The sequence below is a fragment of the Dermacentor variabilis genome, chromosome 5, assembly GCF_050947875.1.
Source record: "Dermacentor variabilis isolate Ectoservices chromosome 5, ASM5094787v1, whole genome shotgun sequence".
Lineage (NCBI taxonomy): Eukaryota > Metazoa > Arthropoda > Arachnida > Ixodida > Ixodidae > Dermacentor > Dermacentor variabilis.
The window spans coordinates 77824890-77847170 of record NC_134572.1 but is presented as its reverse complement, the minus strand read 5'-3'; the positions used below and the strand labels follow the sequence as shown (position 1 = coordinate 77847170).

At 46.4% G+C, this 22281-nt stretch overlaps 1 protein-coding gene across 3 annotated transcripts in view; it reads right to left on the bottom strand.

Moving 5' to 3' along the window:
- Positions 1-3337: 3337 nt before the first annotated feature.
- The window catches only part of LOC142582836 (membrane-associated transporter protein-like), a 63801-nt gene continuing 44857 nt past the window's right edge, over positions 3338-22281 (bottom strand). For all 3 annotated transcript variants that reach the window (XM_075692905.1, XM_075692903.1, XM_075692904.1), the window contains 5 exons: positions 15395-15895; positions 13830-14447; positions 11327-11568; positions 6848-7023; positions 3338-6326 (listed from right to left, as the gene is read on the bottom strand). In XM_075692905.1, the coding sequence (XP_075549020.1) occupies positions 6108-6326; positions 6848-7023; positions 11327-11568; positions 13830-14447; positions 15395-15831 (1692 nt within the window). In that variant the 5' untranslated portion in view covers positions 15832-15895 and the 3' untranslated portion in view covers positions 3338-6107. The remainder of the gene's footprint in view (positions 6327-6847; positions 7024-11326; positions 11569-13829; positions 14448-15394; positions 15896-22281) is intronic.

Below are 22281 nucleotides of genomic sequence, written 5' to 3'. Positions count from 1 at the left end.
AGCAGGAAGCAGAATATTGATTTAGACTCTCGTATACCTTTTACGCGAGAGGCCTTCGTCCTGCAGTGAACATAACCAGACCGGTGATGATGACTTTTTACGAAAACTGACAAGTAAAAGAAATGGAAGCAGAAAATTAACAAATCCGTAGCTTTGCACCACGAACAGATATCGCAGTTCTGTAAACTGCATCTGGTAGTACATAGGGAGTGGGCAAATTTTATGAATTTACAGATTACGTATGCATGCAGTGGTTAAGAGAGTTTTGAGAAATCCCTACTCGCAAATTAGTGGCATATTTAGGAGCGATGCATAATACATTAATTATGCCCGTTTTAGTAAAGTGCACAGAGTGGTGATATCACTGTTTATTGCTTAGTTACGGAGTTGTAAGGCTTTTTCCATTTTTGCAGTTTTCAATAATTTCTGTAAAAGAAATGACTGCCTATCCTACAATCGGTAGATTTTGATTTGTTCTTAGAAATGCAACAAACCAAATCAAAATCGGTAGAGCCATTCGCCGAACAAATGGCTGTGCGTGCGCGCGTGCGTGCGTGCGCGCGCAGCAGCTTCTGAGGTAAAACGTTTGACTTCAACCCGCCGTGGTTGCATAGTGGATTTGGTGTTGCGCTGCTGTGCAAGAGGTTGTGGGATCGAATCCCGGCCACGGCGGCCGCATTTCGATGGGGGCGAAGTGCAAAAACTTTGGAGTGGAACGCAATAGGATTCAAAGACTCCCGACTGCTTTTCATGCTTCCCGACAGCTGCAGCTTATGTAACCGTAACGTTTACCGGGAAACGTTGGCGGCGAACGCTATGCGCGAAGACAAGCTCTCTGGTAGAAACGCGGCCCCTTATGTGGGTCGACCTCCTGTTATTGTTTCGCACTTTTAATATTTCAGTCGGAGAAGATTAAATATAAGATATATGCGCTGTCGGTGTTTTTTTATTTTTTCATTACATTTGTTTGTGGGCTGCCGTTCTCAAAACTCCGCGGAATAACTTTGTAAAAGAAGAAAGACAAGGTATGAGCAACTTTGGTGATAGAAGAGTGATTGGGTATGCGGGGTTCGAAATTAATTTTACCGGAAAGACGATCGACGCAGGGCGCAGACGCTGGATTTTCTGCGACAGGGGGCACTTAACGCTGTTGTGTTAAAACACCCGTGCTCTTAAATTTAGGTGCACGTTAAACAACGCCAGGTGGTCAAAATTAATCCGGAGTCTCCCCCTACGGCGTCCCTTATATGAGATCGTTGTTTTGGCACGTAAAACCCCTCATAACGAAAATGAATTCTTTTAACACCTGGTACTTCATATCACCAAGTGTGCCGAATCTGACATACTACGGGAGCCAGACATTTCCTAAATAAACGGCTGTATTATTAGCACTTGAATTTGCCTATTATGGTATTCGATAGCGGCCTTTGTTAACATTTATGAGTGTTGCACATGCGCTCCGGTATAAATTGGAAATATGCTTCGTCGCAACATTAGTTGGCGTAATACTTTGACTTGATCTCTCTCGACCATACGACCTAAAGAGGGAGAAAAAAAAAGCATTTGCTTCACTGTCTCCATAGCTTATTTCCGACTTACTTTGGATTGTGCGCACAGGCGGGTTTTGTTAAACTTCATCCTGGTAATGCAGGATGATTCGATAAGTCAGTCCTCTTCTTTGTGCAAACAAACTGCTTAAGTATTGCTGACGCTGCATGTTGGCTTTTAGTTAAATTAACCCTACGCATGCTTCGTGTTGTCGAAGTTGTAGCGAGCATACTTTGCTGTAATGAGGGAAATTACCTGGGCCGGCGTTTCGAAGCCAGAACTAGCTTTAATTCGGCTTGTTTGCCATCATAGTCATCATCATAAAAACTTTATTATGATTGACAACGGTTGCTTCGCCAGCACCTGCTTAAGTTATCACTATGTTTTGTCTCGCAGCGGCAGTGGTAGACTTGATTAAACAAAATAATGCGCAATAATTGCGTGCGTTGTGGAATAAATGTTGCAAACTATTTGCAGAAACCAGTGCGTGCGTGGCCAAAGCTGTGATAAGGTCGCGTTCCGGGAACCATGCGAACTTCGAACACAAGCGCGATCCAGGTTGGAATGGGGCACCCTCTTCGTACGCCTTAACTTGGGATGTCGGCAATTGTGTTAAGAGCCCCGTGACAGGACTGAGTGGCAATTATTGTCACACCTCCAATTAATTTTGGACTTTTAATTAGCACTGTACTGGAATTCTCGCCATCAATTTTAACATCACGGTGCAATCTGGTAGCCGCGTGTCGTGCTTCTGCGGCCGCTGTCTACAGGGTCATTCCGCGCCAACCTTGGCGCTCGATCATCTGCGATTTCTCTAAAAAAATTTTAGGTGCTTGCGTACAACACGAAAAGTCATCCCAAGAATTGCTTTCCCGTAAAAAAAAAAAAAAAAAAATCCCGGCTCAAATGCCGCCTCAATTTTCTTGTAAGGCACAAAAGTATTCAATGTAAAACATGTTGCCAAAAACTGCGTTCCATTAATAAAAATACCAACATGTAATTTTATCAGGAAATTTAAGGCGTTCGTTCAACTAAAGCAGCATTAGTCGGTGATTAACTATTCCTCCATTTTATAGCCGCTCAGAATAGGAAAAGTTGTCCATAATTGAAATAATTTTACGATAAAATAGCGCCCGACTGAACCATAAATGTTAAGAAGCTTAATACCCAGGAGCTGTACTTTACGCGAAAAATGTTTTAGGCGGATATATTTGGTATCAATGTGCGTCGCAGTGAGCATATAGGCGCCGATATACAGGGTGTCCCACGCCACTTCAGCCAAACTTTAAGCATATGCAAATGCCACGTAGCTGAACAGAACCAAGGTAATGTTTGCCGTCGCTTGGAGGTGCTCAGATTATCTTTTTTTTGCACCCCGCCTTACATAGTCGTAAACAATTGATGAATTAATGAACGTGAACGTCTTTGCATGCTGGTTGACGGTTTGCTTAGCGCGGCAGTGAATCAGATGGAGCTTGTACACGCAAACCCGCAGTGTGACACCGCGGGCGATTATATAGCAAAGCGCATGTGGATCGTAGATGTTTGCTGCTCGTGCGTGACTACACCACCACGTGCCCTATCGTTGCTAGATCACGATTTATTATGCAGCGCGTGTGTTAGCATGCTACGGGCAGCTGCATGGTATACTGGCAGGAGCCACCTTTGCGTAAAAGCGTATGCTATATCACCACTCAGCACAATTTGCACCAACCAACATTTAAAAACAAGCTGACTGAGACGACGTGATCGTATTGCTGGATGACCCCTGAAAGTAGAAAAAAAAAAAAAAAGCAAATCGCGCAGTTTTTATTTCGGAACTCAAGACAAACATGTACATATGCATTGAGGTTCGTTCACGGAGCTAAAGCTTTCGTTTTCCTTCGCGCGCAATGTAAACACTTGTACTTCGCCGTCTGTGCGCTGCTCCCGAACAATATACGAGAACGAAACGGAGACACAGAATAACACACAAACGACACCGGAAACACATGTGAATACTGTAAACTCTACGTTGGGGCACATTTCCGCCCTTTTGGCACATTCTGTTATATTACCGCAACACTTGCACAGGTTTTAAAAGAGGTATGCATGCGGCATTCCGCATTTTACAGCGACATCTCAATACTTCCCGACACTGACTATACCGACGAGGGTGATACATTCCTCTGCGCGGTACTCTAAATATGGCGCGAGTTTGTATCATCCAGAGTTTCTGGACGTGGAACTCGGGTGGCTGGCTGGATGGATGTTCCAGGTGGCCTTCAGTAAACACGCTATAGAGTCCTTCCTTGGCGCGTCGTAAAATTCATGTTTGTGCGGATGCGGAGGTTGACAGCTGCGCTTTGTCGTAACCTCACAAAAAGCGCCGTTGCAGTCAAGTTCTCTGGGCGGGGGGGGGGGGGGGGGGGTGCAATACTTATTTCACAACAGGACGAAATATGGCTGTTACAAGGAAAATGGAAGCTGCCTGAACTAAGACATGGTAAACACCGAGCGATGGACTAAAACCGGGAAGTTGCGCAACGAAGGCGCGCCTTTTGTGATCACCGACTCTGGGTAGCGCGTCCCGCATGCGGCGCCGCGTTCAGTGTCGCAACTGTGTTGGGTTATCCCGACAGGTTACCCCTCCCCCCGGGGTATTGGGGTATCCCGACAGGTTACCCCCGCCCCGCGCGGAAGGCGTGCTGTAGATGGCGTTCTTGCGCCGCTTCCGTCGCATTGAGAGCGGTTCTCGCCACGACGCAACAGCGGCCAGGCATTACCACTGTCAAGACTAGGTTTTACCAATGCCCTCTTTGTGCTGGTACCTTTGAACACAGGTGAGACGCGGGTATGAGCAACGCATAAGAACGATATTTCCCTCAACCATGTACGGGAGTCTCGTGGCGGCGAGGAAAGACGTTAGTTGCGAGCATCCTTTGTACACACATACTTCAACCTCGGAATATGGAGTATGTGGCCGTTTCAGGATGCGCAAAAACGTACAGAACAGGGCCGGTATAGACGTATTGGCTTGCTTTCTGCAGTAGTAATTTTACAACTTGGCACTGTCATTAACGTATGTAAGTATGTAGCGAGTGCAGCGGCTGGAGAGGTCATCCGCAGACGTAACTATCAAGAGTAACATATTGCACTCGTGGCGCCCGACATAGTTGACTCGCGTGTTTCATAGAAGCACATGTACGTACGCATACTCCTCGTCCTCCTTATGATCGACGCGTTTGCATGTCAGCATCTAAGTACGGGCCGCTTACAGTTTAGCAAAGCATTCTTTTTTATTGTAAGTGATTTTGTCGCGGTCCTAATGAACGCAAGACCGGAACTAACGTGAACCCTGTCGGCGCCATTTATACGTAACAATGCCCGTAAATGATGCGCAAATATACTGTTTTAGCATCAGTCTCATGCACTTGCTTCGCGTTGGGTCATATCTTCAGACAGCGTCGCCGAATATATAACCTGCGACTAACGGTTCCAAATCTGCACCCGTGCTGTTAGGTGCTCAATATGTGGAACGCATGAATATGTGAGCTGGTGTAGTGAGCGCGCCTAACGCTTCACAACACATTCTAGATAAGCAGACGGCGTTCCTGAGCTATATACATCACAGCTGCACTCGTATGCTTGCGTAAAGTTTGCTGCCTAGAACAGAGGCCGCTGTTCTTTGCTTTCATTCATTGCTATTTGCTTGCACGTTTTAAACAGTTGACGATGCTTTTGAAAGTTAGGTCCTAATGCAACAAATTTATGAGGTCGTTTCGAATAACGTTTACGAGCTCGAACGGGGCTATCATGGGCTGTGCTACAAGCAGACATTTGTTGTGTTTAGGTTATTACTTGTCAAATGCGACTAGCAGTGCGAATGCAGCCCACAGGTGTGCCGCAACTTTCATCATTCAGGAGATGACGGCAGATGGCTATGTTCGGTATGTAAACATTGTGGTGCTCTGGTAAATAAAGAATTATTCAGCGGCGACGTATACATATATACATATCTTTCAGGTGAGGTGGGATATGGCCTTACCGTTTAAAGAAACCGCGATAATTGCTGGGGAGAAGACCAGCCGATGAAAAACATCTGCGGTAAGCTGCACTGTCGTTTGGAAGCGGTGGGTGGCACGTTCAAAGAAAGAGAGATAGAGACAAAAGAGAAGGAAAGAGAGGGAGGTCATCCTGTGTAAATACCGGCTGGCTACCCTGTGCTGGGGAAGGGGGTGAAGGGAATAAAAGGAGAACGAGGCGCACATAATTCTTCGCAAGTTGGTGAGCAAAGGTATCAATCAAAAATTCGCAACCTGGAGCCACGGTAGGTGACAAACAGTCGACTGTCAATGAAACCGGTTCTACATTACCGTCGGTAAACTCTCACTTTGCTTCAAAAATTGAGTTTCTGGGGAAGAAACGGCTGAAGCGCAGCACGCCGCTCTTGCGCTTTAGGCGCGTGTGCCTTCTCCCGTCAATTCCAGTGGTCACACGCACGTGTCTTCAGGTCATGGCGCCGATGATGTCCCACAGAATCGCGCCACACGAAGCGTTCACACCTCCGTGGTATACGTTCAGCGCAATTTGTGGTAGGTGACGCGAGTGGCGCACAGCGCGCCGCAAGCGCTGACCAGCGCCGCGCCGTACATGATGACAGTCGGCGTCCCTCCGAAGAGTCGAACCATGGGCCCAGCACACAGCGACAGAAGCAACTGCGCCGGAAACATCATGCTGCTAACGAGCGCGATATCGGTGCCCAGGCCTCGCTCGGACCAGTCGGCGCCAGCCTCCACCTGCGATGCGTAAAGAAGGAGCATGGAGGCAAATTTTATTGCATGCGAAGCCGTATAGTCTATAGGCTTTCTTGTAGCTAGGAAACAGGTGCCGCAAGAATACTTCACATCAAAGCTCAAACGCTGGAGGAAGCTTTGCGGCAGTTGGTTACTACAAATGAACAGAGGCTGCCGAAAGCTTGAAATGAAGGGCTTTTCACCGAAGTAAAAACAAGGTGCGTCTTTTGTCTAACTGCTCTTATTGGCGGCCAGTTTTTATGTGTGGTAGAGAGCTCCGGAATGGTTTTGTCTGTGTGGGGTTTCTTAACGTGCACATGACTTAAGTACACAATCGTTCTTGCATTTCGCCTCCACGCATAGAAATGCGGCCGCCACGGTTGAGAATTGAACCCGTGGCTTCGTGCTCAGCAGAATTCCACTGAGCCAGCGAAGCCGGTCAGTTTTCCTTTGCTCTGTTTCTTGTGAATATGCGGCAATTCCGCATCAGGTAATGGCGTGAAACAAGATGTCGTGGTGCATACCATTTTCGAGCTGTGGTAGTGTGCCACCAGGATGAAAGGCATCGTGAACTGGGTGGCGTACAAGAGACCCGCCGCGGGTGACACCAGCAGCACGGCTGCCTTGGTGCGGAAAAGGGCAAGCAGAGCCACGCCCACGGAGTAGGCCGCCTGGCCTAAGACGTATATTGGCTTGGCACCTGCAAAAATTGAATTTTGAGTTTTGGGGCTCCTTAGGCACAGGTGCTTATCAGCTAGCAGCAGCTAGGACCCGTAACGACAAAAGCACGCTAGCAGCCACATTAGCGCAGTATCCGCAATTACACACATTGGAATACGGAAGTCTTGTGTGGAATATATTTACCTGATACTATATTCCAGTAAACAACATATACAGCATGTGGAAAGTTGGGCGAGTTGGTGATTAATCATTATACCTTGTTGGTGAAACAGCGCTGACAAGAAAAAGGCGAAGACACACAGAAATACACGACACTCGTTGCACTGGCAACTGTATTTCAGAACAAACACTTCATATTATATATACTTGCGCACGCTCAGACGTCAAAGATATGCAAGGCAAGATTAAAAACGTTTTTAAATTCATTTCCCTGCGCATACTCGGGCGTAAAAGATAGGCAACATATCTATCATGGTGTGCAATCCTATTCTATTTGTTGCACACCTAACAAAATTCTTTATTACACACCTAACAAAATTCTTTCACATTTTTTCCTAGTGTTTCAAAAAGGCAACCTCACAGTGGCTCCGAAGAATAGATGGTTGACTGACAACCCTTTCTTCTCTTGTAAATGTAAAAAGCTTCCACTATTTCCCTGGTCAGCTCATCCCTAGTTATTGCACAATAGAACTGTAGTGTCATTGTAAAGCGGCCAGCACCCATGTTGTGAGCAATGCCCTTTAATTAATAACCAACCGACTAATCGGTGGGCAATATTCTGCGATTAAAAGGCGGCCTTACAATGTCTTCTGTCATCTCTTCGTCGCGGGTCATGTGAACAACTCGTGTCGGAGATACGAGAAATGCACCATCACATGATCACGAAAGGACACGACCTCGTGTTTCAGTGGCTGCCTGGTCACTGCGGTACCTCCGGCAACGACGTCGCTGACGAAGCTGCTAGGAAAGCACACGAAGGAGCAACCCTTGTTTCTATACCTTTATTGCGGACCGACGCAGCCCAACACTTAGGCAAGCTAGCGCACTCTTTGACATTGGAGAAGTGGCACACACTTGAATTCACTCAACATCGATTGCATTCCCTCGATCCCTCTATGCAACTGCGGCTGTTACCAGGTCTTCCGCGAAATGAGGAAACAGTGCTGTGCCGCTTACGTTTGGGCGTCGCATTCACCAATGCATATGCATTTTTGATTGGAATGGCTGATAGCGCCGATTGCATTGCCTGCGGTGTCGAGGAAACCATAGAACGCCTACTGCGCTGCTGCCCATCTTGTGAAGATGAAAGGCAAGACCTCTGCACAGCTCTCAATCAGCTAGACGGAAAGCCGTTCACTTTGAACAAGATCTTGGAACCATGGCCTCGCATATCGCAGCTACAAAAGGCCTCAAAAGCGCTGCTGCGATATTTGAAAGATACCGGATTGAGTCAGCGTCTGTGATCCGGACTGAGTGACCGACTGATATCCCCAGTGGACTTTCTCTTTTAATCTTTCCGTCCCCCTTTCCCTTCCCCCAGTGTAGGGTAGCCAACCGGGCTCAGTCCTGGTTAACCTCCCTACCTTTCATTTATCATTTTCTCTCTCTCTCTCTTTCCCCCAGAGACCTTTTGTGTTCCAGAAGTCTTCTGCTTACACACCGTTCCGTTTGGCCGATGCATACTTTTCCACAAGACATGGGCAAACAGTATACAACGGACGACTTTCTTTCCTATGCTTGACCGTGCTCCTATAACCATGTACTTTTATTCTTATTGACACTCTACGACCCAGTCCGTCAGTATCTTACCGAGTTTGTTAGGGGCTGAAAAAAACTACTTGTAGACCATATCTGCTACCTACGTTTTCTAGGTTATGCGCAATCTTGTGTGCATATGGTATTGACACAATTTTTCTGCTATCATTCTCTTTTCTATTACGCTCTTTCTGATAGACATTGCACACATAACGAATGAACTTATAGGCTGATCTACACCGCACAAGTTTTTAGTATCCTGCATTCTTTGGCCTGATAACTTGTTGGCTGGAACTTTCCTTTATTTCTTACGGGCAAGACTTAGTTAAGGTCACTCGCAGGCATGAAAAAGCTATGCCACTTTTTACGACTTTTGAGTGTCCCGAACTGTAGCAAAGCAAGGGCTTTTCTGATCATAGATGTATGACCGGCAAACATGGTCCGGTGTGGTAGTTAACGCCGCATCTAAAAACTGTACCTTGCTATTATTCGGCAACTCAACAGGGAAGGCCAGTTCTTGGCTGTTGTCCTTGAACACTTTCAAGACCAAAACACCATGTTCGACTATAGCCAAAAGATATATACAAAACGGCACACGCTTACTGCAAGGCCGTTAAGGTTTGAATCAATTGCTTTGTCAATGTTACCTAGAAGAATACCGGAGTAGTACTGGAGCTACCTTCGAGCCTAAACATATACCGGACTTTTGTCTGTACGTAACATTATTCCACAGCACGAAGGTGGACATGAAGCGTGGGGAAATTAATTTAGAAATGCTTTTAATCTTTCCTTGCTTATCTTTGACGTCTGAAGGTGCGCAAGCATATAAATATGAAGTGTTTGTTCTGAAATAAAGTAGTCGCGAGTGCAACGAGTGTCGTGTATTCTTGTGTGTCTTCACCTTGTCCTCGTCAGTGCGCTGCTTCGCCATACGGTATGATGAACATATACAGCAATATACATGTATTATATACATATACATATATAGCACAGAACATATACAGCAGGTAGAAGAGAAAACAGAAGTGGTAGGTTGAACAGTATGAGTACGAGCTGATATGCTTGGGTTCGCTTAAGGTTGCTGAGGAAGCGTGTCGCATAGTCCCTAGGTTTTCCTTTGTGTAACTCATTCATATTGAACTCCAAGTGCACGTTGCATACGAACTGAGCGCTTATTAGCTATGCCCCTTAAAGACAAGCCACACTAGCCGCGTACCTTGCCACTTTTCAGCACTGTATCTAGGTAGTGTAATGATGCAGATTTCGCTGCCTTATACCATGGTCTGGTCATACAAAATTTCTAGGCGGGACTCTCAACCATCATCATTGCACCCAGCGGTTAGCGAAGCAGGAAGAAAATAAATATTAGGTAGGCTTATTCTAGTACGAACTAATATGCTTTGGTTCTCTTATAGCCGTCGAGAAATTAAGTCAGGTCTAGCTTTTTTTTTTTCATTTTTCATTTATGCCACACGTGCATTTATTTTGCACTTAATGCCCAGAAATACTTTCGATAATGTACAGACGTGAAAAAAAAGAAAAAATTCTGTCATTTTACGTGCCAAAACTAACGATGATTATGAGGCACGCTGTAGTGGAGGGCTCCAGATTAATTTTGGCCACCTGGGGTTCTTTAACGGGTACTTAAATTTATGTACACGCGAGCGTTTTCGCATTTCGCCCCCATCGAAATGCGGCCGCCGCTGCCGGTGTCGAACCAGCGACCTCGAGCTTAGCAGCGCAATGACGTAGCTACTGGGCTACCACATCGCGTGGTGATACGGAAGAAATCACCGCTCAAGCACTCCATACAGATGGTTAACTAGCGAAGCTGAAACGTGCGGTCCCGGTGTTTATCACTGAGCTAATCGCGAAGATTCATTAAACGACTGCTTGGTAGGCTGCTGCAACCTCAGTGCGCAGTTGCGGCTTGTGCTCGGCTGCACGAGCCTGTTCTTGTGCCCGGACTGCAGCATAGGCATGGCGTTTATGAGCTCGTTTCCCGTTCTGCTCGCGGCGTTGGTGATCGAAAGCTGCCTGCTCGTAAGGAGCACGTATGACGCGTGGCCTACCCATTTCGGAGCCAGAGAGAAACTGCTGCACGCGCGCTCGGCTACGACGGTGAGCAACGACGTCACTACTGGTGCAGCTAGTCCAACCCCACCTAGATAGTACAAGGCCTTTTCGCTCTGATACATGACGTCATGTTACCTGGCCCGACTGCCATAGAACCTAATGGGGATGCTCCCGAATAGGCAACAGTGATTTTGACGTCACCGCTTTCATCACGCCATCCTTTTCACTGGAAATATCGGGCCAGGTAGCGTGACATCATGGATCGAAGCAAACAAACCTTGGGCTATCTAGGTGGTGTTGGCTAATCGCGCACCTCTCTCTCTCTTTTTTTTTTTTCGTGCGTGCGCATGGGGCTGCGCCGGAGGAGTTTTCGGCGTACAGGCGACCGACGGACGGACGCATGGAGGAATCGGCTAGCCACATACAGCTTCGCTATAAAACTCCGCTGACATTTTTCAACTACAGGTCTGTTCGTGGCGGACGATACCCACCAAAGCGGTCCACAAGCTTCTCAATGAAGAGGGAGTAAAGCGCGCAGGTGACAGAGTCGATGGCCAGGCCGAAGCAACCCAGTCGCACTCCGCTTTGGTAGAGACGATAGGACTCTGTGCCCATGTGCGCCACAGGGTCTCCCCCGTAAACCACGGCGCCCACGAAGTCCGTGAGAAACAGCGAGTAGCTGACCAGTGCCATCCAGCAGAACAGGTTGGTTATACACAGAAACATCATGGACCTGCGAGGTTACACAGTGGAGGTGTTTGTTCAGACAGGAAAGGGCATGCGTGTTTTGTCTCGCTTCATGTTTAACCCCTTCCCCGTAATAGTTTTTCAAGCTGAAGTAGTACTACATGATCGTGCATCGCTTGAACGAACTTACGAACCACTCGAGCTTACAACTGCGGTGTGTACCACCTGTGTTCCGTGAGAAAACATCACCGACGTGTTGTGAACTAGGTAAGTGCTTGTGGTTTTGTAAGGTCTACAGGCCCGATTGAGAGTTTGAGGGTAGCTTTAGTATGTGCGCTGTTTGTGTGATCACTGTGGGCACCATAATTCTCATCAGCAACTCAAGTGGCATGCCTGGCACTCAACCATGCTAACATCTCTAGCATCATATTAAAGATAGCATCTCTGTGTCTCAAGTTCAACGAACAGCTGGAAACTCCTATGACGCTAGCTATCCCTTTTACATGACCGTTACTTGAGTGAACTTTTGTTTCAATAACAATTTCTTCAAGCCATTGAAGTTCTTCCAAATAAATCTTCAAGATAACTATCCACTCGAATGGCCTGCCTTACAGTAACGTTAGGGACATCAACAAATCGTTGACTGAAGTAAATGTTAATTGAAGTCAATCATAAATAAACGGGTTGGCAAACGGATCAAGGATATCGCAGTCGTTTGTTAGTGTGAATAGTTTGTTCGAGCTCTTTCCCTGAATTTTGACGTTACTACTGATGACTAAATCCAGGAATTCATAAGGTTCCGCTTATCGAGTAACATCTTCCAAAAAATCACTCAATTTGCAGCGCAAGTGGAAAGGTACTCTATGGCAGTGAACCTGCCATTGGGATATTCTGTGCGACGAGATATGGGAAGGAAATTCCCCTCGGCACCAGAAGCTGAATGGAACAAAACACTCTATATAAATTATATTAGTTGCTATAAGAACCAGAAATAAAAATACACACACACAAAAAAAAACAACAACAGAAATAGGGTATGAGCAGACGGAAAACCTTTTTCCAAAATTAAGTTCTTGCTATTGCAATCCTAAAACATGTGGCGGGCTGGTTGGTTCGGGTTTATGCGATTTCTTGACATGTCTCTATAGCTCTTTTGTATTATATGTTTTGATCACGCTTTAAGCACGAACACGGTTCTTCAGTGTGTATTTCTGAATGTTGATCTTGTTTTTATTTTTGTTTGTGCATTATGTACATACAGTAGGGAAAAATTATGTTTTGCGTTTGGGTACTGTGGGTGTTGGGTTATGCCAGAACACTAGCCTAGGGCGCTAGTCTCTTGGACCCGCCCTGCTAACGTATTTTATTGAAACCGCGTAGCCTACTAATTACATACAGTACATCATTCGCGTATCCCAGCAATGTATCACAAGGAAACTGTAATATATATACCAGCAGCAAAAATACCTGCGCGCTGTTAATACAAATTTTAATGATAGGTGAGGAGGTTAGCAGAACAACTGGTTTGGCATGCTATTACAGGTTTAATTACATAAGGAGAGACCAAAGGACGAGAGAAATGAAGAAAGCGCCACTTGCATCTACTCGCACAAGGGCTACAAAAGGGCCGGCAGCAAACGTCGTGAAATCAACAAAATGTAAAGTGGTGCTTAATGACACCATCAATAAGCAAAATGTTATCGATCTCCCTCCTTTTGGCTGCACCATCAAGATGGGTAGTAATTTGGTTAACTTTCTGAGCAAATTAGCTCACAGGACGCAAGTACAAAAAATGTCACCCTTTTCATTACTACTGTATACCACGTAGCTGCGAAAATAAAGATCTGTAGTTTAAAGTAGCATACGTGTGTTGTTTTCTTTGCATTCGTCAAGTCGCGCTACACAATGTAGTCGTGTGTCATAGTCCACCAAGTGCGAGAAATGCTAACTGCGTTTTAAATGGTGCCGACCTCAATACTGCAGACAGTTGTTTCAGACGTAACATTTATCCTTGTGAAGAAAAGCTTCACCCATTGAGATTCACAAATCTCGTTCTTTCAGGAAACAGCCGTGTAAATTGTTGAGGTTTGTGGTTATTGAAGCACGTACCCGTAGGCAGTTGCTTTGTTTTCAAAGCCTGCTCAAGCAGGCTGCCCAAATTTCATTTCGACCGAGATGCAGCGCAGTAACCTGAGTGCTTTTTGAAGCGTCGGAGATAGGAACAGCGCTGCCTCCTCATCTCGCGAAGAGGCCCTTTTTTAAACAACATATGTTCTACTAATAATCAGTGTGTGGAGCCGCATATACCTGGGCATGTAGATTATGGAGAGGAGGTAAGCCTTCACCGTCGGGGACGCCTCTTCTTCCGCGCTCTTGTCTCCGTCTTTGAAGGGACTGTTCGACTTGCGCCGCGCGAGCTCCATGCTTTCTGTCACCTCGCAACCGCTGGCCTCGTCGTTGGTGAACCTCTGATAGTCGCCGCGGCTCCCATCTTGGTCAAAGTACCCAGCCGCCGTGGCCGCCCTAACGACGTGCAGCGGCATCTCGCGGAAGCTCGTGAGGGTCAGAACGATGCAGACGACGAAGAATGCGCCGACGATGCCGAACACGGTCTTGACGTGCCCGCCGAGACTGGCTCCGACCGCCGTGCTTTCCCAGTCGATGCCTCCCATGATGTAGCCGACAGCGCCAGAGAGGCCCGACAGAACGGTGAACATGGACAGGGCCCGCGCGTGGTCCGGCACGATTGTGACGTCGAGGACGTAGCTCCTGGCCGGTGATTGGCACGCGTCGCAGCACATGTCCAAAAATACGAAGCCTGCGATGGTGAACGCGATGCCCCGGCTGTGCGTAGACCAGCCATGGTTTGGATCATTCCCGGCAGTCGAGTTGCCCAAAGGCAAAGAAAGAACGCTCGCAGAGTTCCTGGAAAACGGTAGAAAAAAAAAAGCGCCTTTAGCAGTTATTTCATAGACGATCGCCTGTTGCATTCTACCGCAGTATCAACATGTTGAAGCGTTGCTTGAAGTCGCTTTATTGAAAAGCATCATCGTGGTTCGGTATAATTCAGCATTTCCATAGTCCAATTTTCGAGCATAAATGGGCAATTCATGCACCTTTGAATAAATGAGTGGTCACTCGAAATACAATTCATTAACGCAATCCAACTACCCATAGAATACCTTGCCGCGTCTTCAGGCGCTTTCAAAAATGACTTGGCCTGTCCTTATTGAAATACACATGAAACGCTATATTTCCTAAGTCAGCACAAATTGATTCGAAATAAATTTGTTGAATGTAAGATAAAATGCCCAGTTCTGGGACTATTCGAAGTGTTCGAGCAGCCGGCTACGTATACTGCGCCAGCGTCTACTAGCGGTAGCTGTTGGTTTCGAGACCACGGTGGCCTATGTAACAAGCGTTAGGAGCGTCCATTCATGCGGCATTGCCACTCGCAGCCTTATCGCCGTGTCGGCCTGCACCTTATCTCGATCGATGGCGACCAGGACTACGCTTTCGCATTGCGTACTGCGTGCACTGACCGGCACTACGATACGTCCGCAAGTGGCCCTGCAACATTCAGAGCAATGGTGCTCGTAGACAACGTATCCCGAACCCAGCAACCATTGCTAAGCGACATCGGCGCAGTCCGCAGCTCGACCACTCTATGCAAGTGTGATTCACAGTGTGCATCTTGCACTTTAAGATTAATATCGTGCGACACCGAGCACTCGCTGTGTCAGCGCCTTTCAGCGGCAAGAAGCGGCGAGATCGAGCTGCATGCATTAAATTGGAACACTCGCGCATTTCACATGTTTCTGAACAGGGAGTTCTCGATGGCAAGCTTCGTAAACTCTGAGCGTGGCACTCACCCCTTCGGAATCACGACGCTGCTTTTTCCTAGAAGTTCTTCGTCCATGCCGCTGTCGCCGAGCGCTATGCCAAAGTCCTGGCCGTTGGGCAGGAGTATCAGGCCCAGCAGCATGCCCAGCGAGAGGAGCACGATGAAAGGCCGCCGCCGGCCGAAGCGGGACGCGCAGGTGTCGCTCATTGAGCCCAGTAGCGGCGTGATGAAGAAGCCCAGCGCTGGGCTGAGGCACATGGTGAGCGCCACGAACGAGATGGGTATCCCGAGGCCCAGCAGTATGGGGCCGATGAAGGCCGTCTCGGCGGCGTAGCACAGCTCGATGCCGCACACGGCTCCGCTGAGCATCACCAGCTCCCAGGTCCTCTTCTTGCGGAAGATGTGCGCGTACTTTCGCGGGATGTCGTGTACGCCCAGAGGGCATTGTATGTCGCTGGTGCCCATGTTTGCTTCACGTAGTCGGTGGTATCGTCGGGCCTTCTTCAGAACGGCGTCATCGTGCTACGGTCTGAAAGGCAAGGCATCAGGTACAGCAGTCGCATTGTGCTTCACGTTTGCTCATGCAGTTAACCGGGAATGTATTCGTTGTTCCGTGTTCACAAAGCGCGATCCAGGGGCACTGACTGCTTGCGGTTTCCGCAAACCCACCGTCGGTGTCTCTTCTTACCTCACCAGTGGTTAGAATAGCAGACTCGTGAGACCATGCTGTGTAGCGCACAATCTTTTAGCATAGAATATGATCACTATTGGCGTGACTGCGCAGGTTGTGAAACGTGAGCTGATGTGGTTCACGCAGGCAGGCCTTTGAGCTTATCACGTTTTGGAATTGCTCCGCGCATGGCCCGTAAATAAGCTGTGTTCACTAAGCTATCGCGACATTTAAGCAATTGCTCTAATGAGGCTTGAGTGGTTATCTGGCAAGGCGCAAAGCTGCATTGCTCACAAGTGGTTTGAATATATATGCACTGAGGTGTTACGAAGGGCACCAATGACGGCAGCTGCGGACACATCCAAGTGAGCAAAAAGTATAAATGATGGCGCCCTAAAATGCGCAGCAAGCTCCAGCCCCTATTACTTCCCTGTTCTTTTTCTTAATCGCTTCCCTGAAAGAACTACGTGACTGTTGCAATATAGCAATCCCACAAAGCTGCTGCCTCTTTGCAGCTGTACAGAGCGTAAATTGACAACAAAGATCTGTGTGCTATTTTGGGCAAGTTGCTTTTTGACGCTGCTGGGTCTGTTATATCGAACAACAAAACGGAAAAGTTTTTTTGTTCTTTGAATTCTTTCAGAAATGAAATAATACGTTAATATTTACTGTCCTAAAAGTATGCACTCTTGCATAGCCCGTATGCGTAGGGCAAAGATATTGCTATTGTTGCGGTGGTTGTGGCGGACGAAACGTCATTAATAGGGCCACTATCGCATCTGTGAGGGAAGTTGCTGTATACCATCTCCAAATTTGGTTGACAGTGAAAACATGGTGGATTGTGCTTCTTTAACTTTGAGAGCCTTATCAATTGTGTCAGGGCGCACATATATTTGGCCCGGCAAACAGTGAAAGTACGGTATAAACTTACGTCACGTCACCCTAGTCACGATGATGACTTCGTTGGGAGCTGAGTTATCAATACTGAAATTAAAAATTCGTCAGGAACTTTGTTAAAATTTCCAATACGTTCTGCCAAAACTGGTCACGAATTTGGGCTAAAAATGAAAGAATAAGCAATTATAGCAGTCAAGCGGTAACGAAGTATCGCGACAAGCGAGAAATATCTCGCGCGTTAGGTTGAACGATTAGGCCAACGACAAAAAAACACATTGTAAAGCTGAACGCGTACTAGTTTGACAGAACTCGGTTTGCACCAGAACACACCCCTTACGACCAGTTGAAGGTAGGTATCCATAGTATTTGCCTATGGGAAGTGTCACAAACAGCGCCACGAATTGAAGACAGTGCATCATAATGAATATGCGTACAGGTTATCTCACGTGACGCTATAGTATAGGGCCAAGTGGGACATCTTATCTGATAACAAGGTCGTTGTGCTGTATATTTGTGTAGATGGATAATGAGCTTTTAATTACCTTACCAGCAAAAAATCGGCTGAATGTGGGGATTCCCGAGGCTGTGAACTCAGTGCGACAGCGGGTGCCACATTCTAACAATGCTCTGACTGATGCAGTTTACCGCACTGCGATGTATGTTTTCGATGCAGAGTTATACGGATTTGTAAAGTTCGTGCTTCAAGTGTGTGTTTTTTTTACAGCGGAGCTGTATGTAGCTAGGCTACCACAGAGTTTTCGCGTCTGCACACAATACTATCACCATCAATGCTTCATACACACGTACGCACTCGTACCCCCGTAATCGAGAAAAATGCAATGGCTCATATCCCCGTATATGGCAGCGGTTACAAGCACTCAGCGAAATGAAACGAACAGTGCTTACATTCTTTCTATTCACGCATAGAACATGCAGAACAGCATGTCGGAAAATGTCATCATCGATGGCCTATACCACCGTAAGCAATGGCTCATACCCCCGTAAGGTTCATGGCTACTCATTGTGTTAGGGTTAGTTACGATGACATTGTCCCTGTGGTCGTTGTAGGTGATTTAAATGTTTATGTGTCGAGACCGAAAAGGGAGTGGTTTACGCGTTTCGTATTGCAGACATATCGCTTGCGATGTCATACCAATCGGGCCCAATGGACCACCCAGCAGCGTACGTGCATCGATTTGACGTTGTCAAAGAATGTGTTTGCAGTGGTGTGTATGCCGCTGAGTGTATATCGTAGCGACCGCAAAGCCATTGTGACCGTCGTTACAAAGTCACAGAGAGCGATGCAATAGAGTCTTTGCCACAAGTTTTCTTACCATAGTAAAACACGTTGTGGGGCTAGTTGGTGCATAGCTTTCGATCTTACCATCTTACCATGATGTTTACAGCTCCGCTGGTCATCCCCCTTCGTAGGGCGGAATGTCCTTCAATTTTTTTAGACATACGAGTTTTAGGGAATCTTTCTAAAACATTCAAAGCCTAAACTATAACTATGCTTTCTGGAGTCACTTGAATTTTATTTGCTCTCTCAAAGGCAGCAAATTTCATTCGAATTGATAGAATGGTTGTCTCATAAAATTGTTTCTGCGCATTCACGCATGCGCATTCAGGCACGAACGCATCTCCACGGTATTCCCCCAGCCTTGCATATTCCTGTGTGTGTGTGTGTGTGTGTGTGTGTGTGTGTGTTTGTGTTTGTGGGGGGGGGGGGGGTTCGTCTTGGGTTCCAGATATGAAGCGCTCATGCGCGTTCAGGCGCACATTCTTCTGCAGTGTATTCCGTCGGCTTTGCATATTTATTTTCTTGTGCGTGCGCGCCCGCGCGCGCGTGTGTGTGTGTGGGCGCGTGCCTGCGTTTCATTTCGAGAAAGGCACTCACAGTGCGTTGAAAGATGAACTAGCTTGTGTTTTACGCAGTTGTGAACGTGATTCTCATGGCTTAAAAAGAGGAGTTCGCTAACACAAGGAAGAAAAAGCATTAGCCCTTTAAAAGGACTTTCAAGCAAAGTGAACAGTAATGATGGACAGCGCAGTCGATAAGACGCACGAAAGCAGTTAGCAGTGGCGCAACTAAGAATGATGGACAAAATACACGTTGACAGTGAACACAGTGGCGTTGAGGACGATGAATCAGATAAAGCAGAGCACTAAGCGGGCTGCGCCGAAGCTGCTTGAGTTCATTCGCACCACCGCACGCACTCATCAATGGGCTTGGTGGATTGTTCGCCCAAACGCCACCTCGAGTCGCAACACTAGTTATTATGGTCACTATTTTACTGCTCAAAATTAGGTTTGCCTTGCATTCCCGTCAGTCCGACCATTTCGTTACCCTGACGACTATCTGTGGTCAGGGTAACGGTATTGGTGGTGGTGGTGTTGCTAGCTTTTGCGTTGTGGGAGTTATTTATTAACGCAATATTTTCAACGGGGAAGTATTAGAGCTCTTCAAGAAATGCCCCCCCCCCTCCCCAATTTATTTCTTTTCACGAAAAAAGAAAGCTACTTTGTTTTCACGCGCTTCGTGTTTGAAAAATAGTATATATATAGAACGGAAGGCAGTGCGCGAGATCTAAAAGCGTGTCACGTGACTAGACGCTTGCGTGACGCGACATTTATGCCATCTTGCAGGCGTCAAGTGCAATGCTTGTGCTGGGGTGGGGGGGGGGGGCACTGTGCCCGAACGTATGAATAGGCCGCAAACAGCAAATATGATAGAGAGGAGATGGCGTGACCGTCATTTCAGATGCACTTCCACGTGCCGGCAAGATACCATCCCCATTTATTCAGTCTGCCGAAAGCAACAATATCGACACTATTTGAATAATTGCCCAGCGTTATTTGTCGCTATATCGCATGGACTTTATTTATGCCATGGCTTTTTTGGCAAAAGCGGAAGACAACGCGAGCGTCTTGGAGCCATCTCCGTTGCTTACAATCCATTCGTGCACTATGTATGCATGAAGCATCGACCTCTAGTTCGAAGCATGTTTGTAGGCAATAATGTCCCGGCTCGCAAGTGCTTTGCCACTTGATACTTTTTCACATGTCGGGCACTTTCTATTGGGCTGAGAAAAATTTACAGCGCAGCCATCTTCACAGAAGACGCCCGTATCCCGTGCATTGGGGCCCCGCACGTTAAAGATCCCGGGTGATCGAAATTTCTGGAGTCCCCCACTACGCCGTGCCTCATAATAATATCGTGGTTTTGGCACATAAAATCCGAGACATCAATTAATTTTTATTTAATATCTATGGCAGAAAATAATTTAGAGATATTTCAGTATAATTTTCTACTTCTACGTTGAAGGTATTGCTTTTAGATCAATGATTTAGTCTGTTAATTGCTCTCTCTAAACAATGATGTAAGCTGAAAGTTAAAAAAGATGCCCAAGAAAATGCCCAGAAGGGAACAATACTTCGTGTGTTGCCTTCCCGTGGCGCTCACCTGATTTATTTAGTTATTCCAACCTAGTTAGCTAGTGCACACGGTGTACGAACATACATGAAGCGCTTGTATAAATTATGAACTTTTTTGCGATTTACCTTATGCGCACATGCGTTCTCTCCCTCACTCCTTGCTCGAATGTCACTAGAGCGTAACCACCGTCCCGCGAGAATAATTTCTGTAAGTAATTGCTATTTCTATGACGTCTCAGCCAACATTACTTAGACAAGAGTAATTTTATTTACTGATACGTCACGTAGTATTCTATTTAATAGCTCTTGTTGAGATACTAAATGAGAGAGGGATAGGCAGGGAGGCTTGATAGACATTGTGCACTTTACTACCCTACATGTGCATTGGGGCAATGAAATAGACAAAGGCTACAGAAGTTCAGGTCAATCACGTGCACCGAATACGTACCAAAGTACCCGGTATATGTATGTCAGCTTTTGTTCCTGATTAGTTTGTTGCTTTCCTTCTCGCAATCCTTGCTCTCTAGCGCCATGAGAAAGGCTCTGAAGTTACAAAGGGGTAAATAAATAAATCCTCCCTAACCTAACGTGTCATTCCCACAGTTTTGTCAACCACATCATTTGAGGTTTATTTTGACACGCCTCGACCTTTTCTCTTAAAGTTTTATTGTGGCTAATAGCTTACTGCATCATTGTTGGTGCAGACATGCATGGATTTTAATTCATACTTTGCTTTATTTCTGCAAATCCTTACAATAGGAGAACAAGCGCATTAGAAGTGCCAGAGGCGGCCGCCTCATCCCTATTTTCTCGCTTCAACATTGTTTTAAATTTCCGCTGTAAGCACCGTACACATACACACTATATTTAAATATACATAAAGGACACAGTTTATTATATATATAAAAACAAGGAGCTGGCCAATTATCCATCATTTCTCAAGGTATGGGTAGCTTATGCTTAGAGAATTAATATGTTGCTGTATGTTCCCCTCGTTTCAAAATGCTTTGCGTGCTTTTTTGACCCTGAAAAAAAGAATCTTATTGACTTTAGTGCCCCTTCGGCAGTCTTTTATGAAAGGCTTGTGAAATGTACGTGAATGATATGTGTCTCAGTATCGCTTCTCTTTCCAGTAAGCAAAGCTAACGACTCATTAAAAAACATTTCCAACAATTTATAACATTTATTAGGGATGGAAACCAGACTAGGCGTGAGATGTCCAGTTGCTCGTAATTATGAATATTAAGACTGTATAAGTAACTTTTGCACGTGCTTCCATTGAGACGAAGCCGGCTGAGTAGTTCTTAATATCTGTACGGGAATCGGAGAAAATCGTGGAGCTTCTCTTCATTGTAATTGCAAGTGCTGCGCTTGCTTCTTCGGCGGCATAAATTGAGCTCGTTCTTAGTGAGGCCGCGCTTATTAATTTACCGTTCTCATTGATCACGGAAATAGCATAGCGGTTTCCCGATTCATAACTTGTTGCATCGACAAAGAGAGCTGATCTTTGTTGTTAGTGCAGTTTACCCAGAATGCATTCGGCCCTGGCGTCCCTTCTGCCAGTGTTGTGGACAGGATGAATATTTCTAGGTATAGGGTCCACAAGTAATTGCCTCCACTTCCTTGGGTATTTTGAACTTAGAGACGTCTCATCCTCGAGGCAGTATTCCGACTTCATCTAGAATTTTGCACCCTGGCTTAGTGTTGGAGAGTCTTGCAATTTGTGACATCGAATGCGCCTCAGTGAGCTCATCTATAGTGTTATGAAGTCCTAACTTGTTGACAAGTTCGGTACTCGTTCCGTGCGGGAGTCCCAGAACTCTTTTTGAGTCCGGAGCGTATAAGTGTGTTTAGCTTAACCTTCTCTCTTTCCCCCCCAGTTCAGGTGTGATGCAATGTACAGTCAACAGCAA